The following is a 12603-nucleotide window of genomic DNA, read 5'->3' on the forward strand; positions in this document are numbered from 1 at the left end:
CTGTCCCCAGCACAGGTTCTCAGGTGCCCGCGGACGTCTGCGGGTCCTGCTGCGGTGAACCCACACCGGGCTCGCCCCGCACTCACGCCTCGCCTCAGAGGCGCCCAAATAGAAGACGCGGCCGGCCCGGGCTGGAAGCGCCTGTAGCCTTCGGCTGGACGAGGATGGAGTGACCCGAGCCATCCTGGCCTCGCAGACCCGGCTCGAAGCTCCTCGCCTGCTCCCGCAGCGGAGCCGATCCCCGCACGGCCACTTCAGGAAAGGTGAGGGCCCCGGTCCGAGCCCCGCCGCGCCGTTCTCGGGCTTGGAGTAGTAGCGGGTGCCTTAGTCCGAGGTGAGGCCATGGGTCCTCCACTCCTCTGGGCTCCTGCTGCCGCCCCGGAGTCCCAGGTCTCGGGAGCCAATGGTACGAGGGCGGCCGGCGTGGGCAAGGTGGGCGGTGGCGAGGTAGGGCTTCCTGCCGCGCTCTACGAGATGACCCGCTCCATCTTTCCTGCTGGACGGGCGGGGTAACGTTCCAGAAGTGCGAACAAGTTCCGAACCGGAGCTGTGCTTCCGAAATCTTCCTTCCCCGGTAGCGTAGCCCTTTCGATTAATTTGTCGTTGGAAAGTAAAGCCGGCACCGCGCCAGTCCTCAGCCTTCTAAACAGCCCAGGAACCCTCAGACCCCACCACTCTCCCAGACTCCGGGAGGCAAACGTGTCCCAGTCAAAACAAGCACAACTCTGAGATTGCCCCGAGCCACGTCGGACGGCCGATCCCCGCGCGCGGCGGGGCGAGAGGCCTGCGCCTTCCCGGGTTAAGGTCTACTCGCGCGCGGGCTTCACCGCGCCTTCCCTCCTTTGCAGGGCGCGCGGCGCGGGAAGCCTCCATGGACCGCAGCGGCCCCGCAGGCAGCCCCCTGAACGACGAACCCACGCCCCCGACAGCCGCCACCCGAGACTCCAGTCCCAGGCGGACCGGGTCGGGCCCGGCGGGACCGGGAGGCGGCGGCGCACGCTCCGGGGGCGGGCGGCCGGCGGCAGCTAATGCTGCTCGGGAGCGCAGCCGTGTGCAGACTCTGCGGCACGCTTTCCTGGAGCTGCAGCGCACGCTGCCATCCGTGCCACCCGACACCAAGCTGTCCAAGCTGGACGTGCTGCTGCTGGCCACCACCTACATCGCACACCTTACCCGCAGCTTGCAGGACGACGCCGAGGCGCCGGTGGACCCCGGGCTGGGCGCCCTACGGGGCGATGGCTACCTGCATCCTGTCAAGGTAGGCGGGCAGGGCGCACTGCGGCCCCAGGGACAGGAGCAAGGCACTTGACCCGCTGGGTCGGCCACCGCCTGGGCAGATGCCACCGAACTCTCATCCTCCTGGGTGAGGCGGGGAACAGATTCGAAGAGTGACCTTGGCCCGCGAAGGCACCGGTAGCGAGGTCCCCACCACAAAAGGATACTCCTAAACGGTTTGCAGGTGTGGGTTTAAGCTCCTGGTGGCTTGGGTAGAAGTGTCCCATGCCCCATATAGGCTGCTGCCTACAGGATGACCTTCCTAGGTGAGAAGTATCTTCTCGTTTAACCATGTTTCCTTTGTGGTTTTATCAGATACTTGAAAAGTTTCACGTATTAAATGGGGTGATGCAGTTATCTGACCCTAAGTAATCCTAGGAAACCAATGTTGCACATTTTTTGTAAAGCTGGTAAGAATAAAATGAGACCGTTCTGCATCGCCACGGAGCAAATTTTCAGTCCGTTTCAAAAAAACCTTAACAATCACGGAATAGACCACTACCAAGAAAGTTAGAAAAACTTTAATGAATTTATGTAATTTTCATAGTAAATTGGCATATATGTTGAGTGATTAAATACTACATTCAAATTCTGTAATGTACAAAATTAGCCAAGAGACTCCGTCTTGTATAATATTTTTTTACATTATATATAGGTAGAATGGTCAGGGGTTTTGTTTATATGGTATATATGATTATGATTTATTACCTATATTGCAGTATTTATACTTTCATCATCCTTTCTCCTAAATTTGATTGTTTTTATATCCTGCATTGATATGGCTTTCTTTTCAAAATGCATCTCCTTCCCTATATTATCTAGACCTAAATATTCATTTTTTTATTCCACCATTCTGAAGCATTTTGACAGACACACCAATACAAAATTAGGACTTTGTCCTAAGTATATCGATGTTCAATAAATTATTGAATAATCATTATTGAAATGTGGTAAAGTACCCACTCTAATGTTAACTGAAGTTAAAATTCTGTGGTGAGGTTTAAGAAATTTACTTTGGAAATTTAATCAACATGATGACAGACTCTAATTCAAACTAAATATAAAAATTTCAAATATCACTTATTTATAATTATTATAGACTACTCCCTTCCATTCGTGTGTTATATTTCAGCCAAAAAGTCATTCATTATTAATTAAGGGGTTTTGTATTACTATCAGGTGCCATTAATCTATTATTAATGGAAGATTACTATTAGGTACATCAGATTGCTAGTCAAATATATTATTAACATTAGATTTCTTTTGACTTGACAGATACTATAAGAAAGTTTATTTTAACATAGACTTTAATACAAAAAACATCTATTAAATGCCTCTTTATGGGAGATGTAAATCAGATGGGAAATCCAGTTGTTTTTCACCTTAGTTTCTTACAGTGCTTTTTTGAATGAGTAGTGTTAGAACCATAATTTTCATGTAACAATAAGCTTACCAAGATTTTTTTGCCCTGATTCCCATGTCAAATGTTTTTGTAGTCTTATAACTCCTTAAAGAAAAATTAAATCTCATTCATCCTCTGAATCAACTTTTGATTTTAAAAGACAATCCTGGGGATAATGAAAGAAGGCCAAAGATACCTCTTTAAAATGAAATTGATGATGGTTGAACAAGTGTCTAGTCTATTTTTAAATCATTTACTGAGTGCCTGCTGTGTGCAAAGCACTGTGTTAGGAGAGTGAATACAACTGCTGGTGAGACTCAGTCTCTGCCCTAAATGAGACATATAATAGAGACAAAGACAGAAATACAAATAGGAGTAGGTACAGTAGGAGAATGTTGTATGTGCCATAGGAGAGCTATAACCATGTGCTGTGGAGGTGTAGAGGGAAAAGATTTTCTATACATAATTAAAACTGCCTGTAACACATTATTTTACAGACACTACCAAGGTGACTTAAATATTAAGTCTATCATTGATTAATCTAGTGCCAAAGAAATAAAGATATTCTGATTTTTGTACTTTTTGGTTTACTAAAGGTATTGTAACCCTTAGTTAAATAGTGTTCCAAAATGACTTTATTTTGCCACCATGCAGTATAATGTTACTAAGTCTTACTTTGATGATCAAAAGATCTGTTAACAAATATTTCATGGCTATAATTTTGAATCTTCAGTTCTTATGATTAGGACTGGGGATTCAGCATTGTCAGCATTGTTGGGAATTTACATTAAGAGTACCTCAAATGAAACTGGAAGGTTTAGAGGACTGAGATCCTGGGGCATAGCCTAAAGCAACAGTTTTTATCCCTTTGAGTTGTGAGCAATTCTGATCAGCACCAGTGTGTGAAAGAGCAGTGATTCTCCAGGATAACAGGAGTATATTTCAGATTCTTAGACTGGAATAAAAGCACAGATGGCTTTATTAGTTGCATTACCCTTGGAGAATCATTGTTAATAACACAGATAAACAATAATTTTTTAAACCTTTTTTATTGAGTTATAGTCATTTTACAATGTTGTGCAATAATTTTTTTAATACAAAATTTTGTTATTTTGGAGTCATTTAACTCCAAAAATCAACGATACATTTTTTTAAGTCTTCAGGTTCAGTTCTGGTTACTTGTATGAGTTTGCTAGATTGTTCTGAACCTAATGAAACTACAGAATTTTAAATATGCCCTATTAGGTAAAGTAGAGGTCAAGATTGTGTTAATCTACACAATGCTAAAACAGACCATTGAAAAGTGAGATCTAAATCAGTCAGCCTTTTTGGCATGATGCTGACATGCAACCCAACCAACATTTTATTTATATTTTAATTTCTGACTCTTAAAACTATTTATGTGTCTATATTAAATTCATTTGAATAAAATCATTAGAAGCCTTTTTGAAAATTCAGGGATTCAAAGTTATTAAAAAAGGGAAGTTTAATTAAGTCCATGAGAAATCAGGCAAAACCCCACATATACATTTTTAAGTGCTTCATAAAGTACTTAAATACTAGCAAGGCGGTAAAGAACAGATGCCTTCTGGCTTAGGAAGGCATTTGAGAGCATCCCTGCACAAGCTATAGTGGCAAAAAGCCCGGGAGCCTAAGATTTATCCAAAACATTGATCTTGGACTGAGGAAGACATACCTAGAAATCACGAATGTTCTTGTCATCTGATGTGATACATTAAAATTTACCATTTCCGAAAAAAACAAAAAACCCAGAAAACAAAAAACAGATACCTTCATTTGTCTCCACTCGTGGTTGCATGATTTAGAGTGATTCTCAAAACAGTGCATCCCAGGTAGCACATATCAGAACTAACAGGGAGCATTCAGTAGTATTTTGACTTTATTTTAGATGTGTTTAATTCACATTGTCAAATTATTACTATCTACATTCTCAAACGTAGAAGTCTCAAATTACATTTGAGGTTTGAGCATGAGATTTTTATGCTCATGAAAATGGGGCAGGAGTGTAAAAATGAAAAAGCACTGGTTTATAACATGCCTAAAATTTTCCACTTGAAATTGATGATTTATGCCTTACACTGTTCACTACATGTTAATATTAGACTGCTCAGGCTGCAATAATGAAATACCATAGATTGGGTGGATTATAACAACAGAAATTTATTTTCTCACAGTCCCAGAGGCTCAAAAGTCCAAGATCAAGGTATTGGCCAATTCTGTTCCTGGTGAGAGCTCTCTTTCTGTCTTGCAGCTGGCCAACTTCACTCTTTCTCAAAGAAGAGGAGCTCTCCTTAAAAAGCCACTAATCCTATCATGAGCTACTCACCCTCATGACCTCATCTAACCGTAATCACCTCCCCAAATACTATCACAGTGAGAGTCAGAGCATCAACAAATGAGTTTGTGAGGGACACAAACATCCAGTGTGCGGTACCATGACACTGGATTCTACAGTATAGTGCAGGCCTTAAGTCTGATCTAACAATGCCAGAAGCATACATATAAAAAAAAAATCCCAGGCTAGTTTCTGAAACACTTCATGTTACCAACTGGTAACAGGGATCCCAAGAACAGGATCAGTGACATGATACACCCAGAAAATATAAGAATGCACATCTGTGATTTAAAAATGCAAAACCTGGAAAAAAGTTTTAAACAAAATAAAAAATAAATAAAACACAAAACCTGAAATGCATTTGCAAAAGTGAGTAGCACTGTGTCAGTCTTATTACTGTATCAAACAAAATGCAAGTTTACTTATAGGAAGATTATGCAGGAATCCATTTTAAATGGACCATTTTAAAATCCAAGTAAAACAAATGTTATATTTTATCTGTGTTAAAGTGTAAATTCCCAGCAAAATAATCTGAATCTAAGACTCTTAAGTAACCTAAACTACGTAGGAGCAAATTCACTTATCACATCTGGAGGCATAAAAATCACATGCCTACTTCCTATTCCTTATGGCTACATGTAAACATCTGGAATCCTAGTGCAGGTGACAGTAACTATATTCAGAAGTACAACGAAAGCTTATATTATTCCAGGTAAGAACTGACTCTACCTTACACTTCTCCAAAGAGGTCCATTCTGATTTAATTGGCCTGGAGTGTGACTTGGCCATCAGTCTTTTTTAAAGCTACCCTGTGATTCTAATATGCAATTTGTGTTGAAAATCCAGAGCTCTTATGGACTTTGAATTGTTAATAACTGTACCTCTATTTGAGCACTGTGGATTATCTGCCAGGCATTTAAGAACATTTCATGGTGCTGTGTAACTGGCAGTCTGCCCATGAATGTTTGCTGGTGAAAACAGCCTCCTGCTCACAGCAGGATTTACTCTCTGGAGAGCGTGGGACCCCATTGCTGACCTTTAGGTGTTGCACTTTTTTAGCTTAAGGACTTATCTTTGTATTAAAAAAAAAAAAACAGCAGTATTTCTCTGATTAATATTCCAAGGACCTTAGAACTAAACATATTATATGACCACCCCCTAAAAAATAAGTTCATTCTGAAAATACTACTTATGTAGCATATCTTTTCATCATCATACCTATTTGCAAATGAACTGTATTGTTTGAGAGGCTGACCATTTTAAAGGTGAATTTAGAAAAATCCCGACCAGAATACAAATGTGATGATTGCTGAAAGGCTAGAGGCTGTGAGATGCCAGTACAAGCAGACATTTAATCTGGCTGTTCCAGCTATGTAACACCAAACATTCTCATATTTGCAGCTTCTAGATATTGCTCTTAGCTAGATAAAATGTTTAGATTATTGAATTGGTCACTTTTCATTGAAGTTCTTTGACAAGTGTAGACACATAATATTTACCATATATAACTTTTAAAAATATTTTTAAAGCTAGGGATCTTGTTTTAGGCTTAATTTTGTCTTAGGTTTAGCTTGAAATTTAAAATTGTGGGTAGATATATTTTCCTTCCTTTAAATATATTCATTCTCCATGATTTCTTGCATTTCTGGTCCACATGCACACATATTATTTCATACAGTTATAATCAAAATCTGGGTATGCTTTTACTTTTAATGTTAGCATTAATAAGCATTTTCTCATGTCACTGCTTAGACTTCATGATTACAGTTGTTACTTGCTACATAATACTGCATTTGCATTGAGGTACTTGGAATTTTTAATATTATTATCACAGACTATACCTGTCATTAATACTAACTTTTGGATTCTTGTTTAAATATTCTTTTTCAGAAATGGCCGATGCGATCAAGATTGTACATTGGTGCTACTGGCCAGTTTCTGAAGCATTCTGTCTCTGGAGAGAAAACAAATCATGACAGTTTTCCAACAGACTCACAGCCTTAGGCTCTCCCCTGGTGGGGGCTGGTAGAAAGTGATGCCTGTTGTTTCTAAATGATGTGAAATAGCTCTATATTTATTACATCAGACATAACAAACATCATTTCTGAAAGTTTACATATGAATCCATAGTTGGGTGTTCAGATTTATCTGTCTAATCTAAGTAAATATGGAATGAAATAATCAGTCTAGTGCAAAACACACAGCTTATCTATTCAGTATGAGAGAATTACTACTATATAGTGCAGAAGAAACTATTGGAAAAAAGAAAAAGACATAGAAAAGCAAAGAATTGTGTTTCTATCCAAAGAATGTACACATTTTCTGTAGCGTATCTATTTAACAAACTAAAAATCTAGTATCTATCTATACAATCTTCCTGGTTTAAAAAAATAAAATGTTTTTGTAATTCACCAATATTTCGTTTTTGAAAACCAGCTGGAAGGTAGGAAATCATTCATTCAGTTTTAGCTGAATATGTGTGAAAAGACTGTTGAGGTAGTATGACGATGTAGCAACTTCTATAACTAGTTATTTTTCCCCGTTAGCAAACTTATTTGGAGTATTAGAAATGATTTGTTTCATAGGACAGGACTTGGCCTCCTTCCTAGAGGATTATTAAATATCTTTATGTTTCCACGCTGTGGAAGGCAAAGGGAATCCCTGCAGCTCTGAGTGAACAGGAGATGGGTATCACTGGGCAGCAGGGCGTGTCACCCTCCTCCCTGGTAACTCCATATCCACCCCACTCTTTCAGGTCCTGAACTAGGTGAACAGGTGCAGCTGCAGCCTCCTAGAGACAGCTGCATATTCAGGCCTGTCAGGGCGCCTCCAGGGAACCCCCGTGACCTTCACAGTCACAACTTTGGCCAGCTTCCTTCTCTCCTTGTCAGTTGCTGTTCACAATCTACCTACTTGGCCATTATGAAATGGGAGAAATCCAGTCAGATTTGGGACTTCTGATGCATCAGGCCAGAGCAGACTCCTGAGTCTGCTCTGATTTGGACCCACAACCCGGGAAGGCCCTCTGCTATGGGTCTCTCCCACTGCCCTGCACATGAAGTGCCCAGGGAACAACTATTCTGCCTGATTGCACCAGAGGCTTCAGTTTCAAAAGGAGCTTGGGGGGTCCTAGCTATGAAATGGAGCACACTGTCAGGGAATTGTCAGGGAGTACACTGATCTCAAAACTACAGGGTGCAATAGAGACACCTGAAAAAAATCATCCGTCTCTTGTCATATCTTTGCTAATTTAGATTCCCTTTTGTCTCCTTTTCTTGTTTTTCTCCTCAGTCTTTACTATTCCAGTGTGCAAGTGTAAAGTTCATTCATTTCCCAATAACCCAGAGTTTTAAAGCTGCTGAGTTTGATCCAAGATTAGCAAACAGAAAGGTGTTATGAATGGACTTGGTTGAATTAATATAGCAGCTGAACCACCATTTCACTTTATCCTCCATTTAATTCCAGCTTTTGGCAATGAAATGAAGTAAAAGATCATTTGAAGGCAGAAACTGTCTTTCACTGGATTCAGTCAAGCATGACCATGTTTTGTCTCATATCTGATAGGTTGTCATTTTTATTATTTTAATGTGAATATACTCCTTGTAATGTGACCAAAACATGCCTTTAAAAGAAAAGGCTTATAATAAAGCTTTCTATATATTAATATGTAGCAAAAATTATTTGTGAATTTGAATATTTGTGAGTGTATGTACCCATTCATGTACCATTGAAAGGAATAAAAAGTAAAATGAGATATGGATTCAGCCATTCACTGTTATAAATTATTGGAATAAAAAGTGCTAAGAATAATCTTTTATCTTAAGCAACGAAATCAGAACTTCTTTAAAGTTACCTGGAATTGAACTGTAAATGCTAAATTTGATAGCATTTCAGAAAAATAATGGTTTTATTGCTAAGAATCTATCTGGTTACAGTTTTTAAAGCATTAATTGGGGAAAAATTATGACTTTTGTTGAATTATCAGACTTGTCTAAATCTTCCTGTTAAATTGTTAATCACTGCCTTGAAGGGTATTACTTTTTATTACTTCTTGTCCAGTTACAAATGTTTTAATGCCAAAGAACTATGTTTCTGTCATAGGTTTTCAAAACATTTAATTAAATTGCTAAATTTGCTAACAGCTTTTGGTAGGTTGGCAAATTTCATCCAAAGGTTCAAAGGCGCATGCTATTTAAATGGTGCATGGTCAATATAAGGGGTATTCCTGAAACAAAATAAAGCACTGATTTGAAAAGTAATTCAGTCTGTTAAATTTGCATCGGTCTCTGTGATTATTTAACAAATAATGAAGGTACACTTGAAAATTCTTCTAGAAGACAGATACCTGCTTGGTATTAGCTGCTTCACCATGCTGCCCTTAGTGGAATACACAAATGGGTAGGGAAGGGGGTATATTTGGATCATGGTGTTATCCTATCATCTGCAAGGGAAATCCTCACTTAAATTTCTGTCAGTTCACTCACTCTCTCAGTAATAGGCATTACATTTAAAATTCCTCTATCATGATAATTTGGGGGGATAAGGAAATACATTTTTAGAAGCGCCATGGTTCCAACAGACTTTTAAAAATGTATTGTTTATTTCTATGATTATATTGTTTATTTCTATGATTATATATCAGTAAAGCTACATTAAAAAGTACATATGTGCCTGTTTTTAAAAATAAACTTAACAAAAAGGAATGAAATGGGAAGTAAAAGTCCCACAGTGGAGGTGGGTGTCTAGGAGAGAATAAAGGTGAGGGTATCTGTTCCACATGTTACTTGGTAATAAAAAGACTGGTTCTGCATGTTTATAAGGCTTTTTGACCCAACTACTTTAATGTGCAGTTACAGATACCCTAAACAGTAGTTTTCTTATCTATTCACGGAGACTTTATTTACTTAGAAGAAGCTGTGCAAAAAGAAAATAAATGCTGATTGACCTCACTGAAATGCATCATAATTATTATAGGTGAAATTGCTTTTTAGGTTAAGTTATTCAGTAATTTTTCTTTCTCTCAAAGGGCTTCATTTTATATTCATGAAAGCAACGAACCAGTCATTATCAAAGAAAGTATTCAAGCTCTAGTAAGGTCTCTTTTTTGTTTTTTGTTTTTGTTTGGTTGGTTGTGGGTTTTTTTGTGGGGGAGGGCACGGTGGGGTATAGAGGTAATTTTATATATTTTTTTCAGCACATTTTTTAATCATTTTTTTAGTCCTTGGTATCATAGTGCCATTCTGAGGAAATAATCCAATAGAGACAAAACATGTCCACAGTGGCCAACATGACTCCCTTAGAAATCAACACATGAATTGTATTTGGCATCATTTAAGACAAGTTGCTTGCTGGCTTTTATAAAATGGTATTCTTAGCTGGCAGGGAGAAGAAATGATAAACAGATTGCTTCTGATCCAAATTCATATATTAGATACCCTGTTTTGAGAGGGTGGTTTAATCTAAATACCTGTACCCAACTGTGTACAGGTAATTGCAAATTATATCAATCACGTATTTTATTTGAAAAGCTATGATTTTTTACTCTTCTCGCACTGGCAGATTCTGTTTTAGTCTGGTGACATTTTTTTTTTTAAATCATTGCTGGAGGATGTGGTATCTACAGTTTCCCGGATGGTTTACAACCAGTAGTATACCATTGCTGTCTTTCTCCATGGTACACACTTCTGATTTTTTAGTTTTGTTTTTCTTGTTATTGTAACTTTAAAAATATACAAAAGCTAAGAGTCCAAAATTTTTAAGGGAACACTAGGGAAATAATATAAAATTGTTTATCTCAAAAAATTAATATATACTTCTATATTGTTACGTACTAGTAGCTGGTGGTCTTATATGTGACTGTTCTACTGAAAAAAAAAATAAATGCCCCTTAAATCCTATAGATTTGCTTCCTATAAACTTTGAGTATAGCACAGATGTTACCGCAACACAGTTGGGAATGAGGGACATTAAATATTCTCGCCTAACTACATAAACCAGGGAAAGGCTTCCCTTCCTATGTTTACACAAGTCTTAGTTTCAACTCATAGGAGAAACCAGCTCAGTGAAATATACCTCAATCACTCAAACTCTTTCATTATAAATTATACCATAGCATTTAGCTGTCAGAAGCTTTTAAATTATAAATTGAAGAAAAATCTTAACTATTAGGCTTAAAGATTATGTCAATAGTCATTTCCTGTGCACATGAATGTTACTGAAGAAACTCATGCATTTCTGCCCTCTCAGGACCAAAAAGTATGTCTATGGGGAGGTCTGGGGATGAACTTAAATCACTTGTCTCTGTTTTTATGGCCATTGAAAACTGAGGGCCATTAAAAACAATGTGAGGTCTAAATAAGAACTGATTTTAAACATCCTTATTTTCTGATAAGCTCTGAAACCACTCAATTTAAAAAATTTTAAATATGTGCTATTATAAGGCATCTTAATACTTTACATAGATGGGTATATCATGAGGGCCAAATTTCAAAAATTAAGTTATATGTATTTTAAGGGCCCATGAAAGATTGTTTCTACTCTGTGTACAGCATATCTGTGCCTCTTGCTGACCGTAGCCCCTATGTCAGAGTCCTCTTGAAACATGGGCAATAACCAAGTGGAAAAAGTGGGGTGCGGTGGCAGAGAGAGGAGAGTTAAGGAGGGAAGGAAAGAGAGAAGTGGGAAGCAATTTCCAGATCCTCCTTTCAGAAAGGGGAGGCCTGGCCCACCAGTGTCCAGTCAGGCTACAGGTGTGATGTTCTGGGATACAGAGGAGAGACTGCCTTGGAGAGGAGACCTGACTTCAGGCCAAGAACAGAAGGAAAAAGGCTGCTACACCTGGACACACCTGGCCTGAGAGGTCCAGAGAGCAGCCACACCAGGTCTCAGGAACACCAAGGCCCAGGTGGCTCTACTCCCTCTCTGGTCAGACAGCTGAGAGGGTAATGGTGGTGGTGGGAACAGCTTGACCCAAGACAGCAGACTTCCTGTCACCTTAAAACATTGCTGGCTCTCCCTTCCCCCAACCCATTCAAGCCCCACCAGACTCATGGCTACTTCAGAGATATATACTGTGATTACATGGCTGCATTCCTTTCCCTGTTGAAAGGAAACAGAGCATCCTGGGAGAATAAATGAATTTCCCCAAGTGGGAGGTTAAGAACTTGTTACTCAAGATGCACATTTAGTTAAACTAGAGGAACAGGGAAATAGGCAAGAAGGGGTGGAAAAAAATAGGTTCTAGAAAAAGATGTAGATCCCACTTTCTAATAGGGTATGAGTTGGGCAACGCCTATTGAGTAAATATCTTTAGAGGATGGAGTAGTTTATTAAGGAAAGGAAGGGATCACGTATTTTTAATTACCAAGCTGATAAGTAACAGCAGCTTTCCCTAATTAAGGGCTCTGGTTGAGGGCAGATTTCTCCTAGAATGAAGTCAATACACACCTCTGACACCACAAAACTGACTCAGAATCTCTAGCAAGATAATGGACCTAAAATTCAAACTTTATTAAGAGAGAAGATGAAATCCTCAATTCTAAAAGTTGCCATCTGTATAAGAGCCAAGGCT

The 12603-nt window shown here is 39.3% G+C and overlaps 1 protein-coding gene across 1 annotated transcript; it reads left to right on the forward strand.

Moving 5' to 3' along the window:
* Positions 1–8492, forward strand: TCF24 (transcription factor 24). The gene is made up of 3 exons (XM_032470043.1): positions 1–263; positions 849–1258; positions 6924–8492. The coding sequence occupies exons 2-3, from the start codon at positions 872–874 to the stop codon at positions 7035–7037; spliced, it is 501 nt and encodes a 166-aa protein (XP_032325934.1). The 5' UTR covers positions 1–263; positions 849–871; the 3' UTR covers positions 7038–8492.
* Positions 8493–12603: the final 4111 nt, after the last annotated feature.

The sequence above is a fragment of the Camelus ferus genome, chromosome 29 (genome assembly GCF_009834535.1).
Source record: "Camelus ferus isolate YT-003-E chromosome 29, BCGSAC_Cfer_1.0, whole genome shotgun sequence".
NCBI lineage: Eukaryota > Metazoa > Chordata > Mammalia > Artiodactyla > Camelidae > Camelus > Camelus ferus.

Bases quoted from the DNA above. Each gene is read 5' to 3' on its own strand.
- TCF24 (XM_032470043.1), top strand. From the start codon at position 872: ATGGACCGCAGCGGCCCCGCAGGCAGCCCCCTGAACGACGAACCCACG. The intron at 1,259-6,923 runs GTAGGCGGGCAG...ATTCTTTTTCAG, and splicing joins GCTACCTGCATCCTGTCAAG to AAATGGCCGATGCGATCAAG.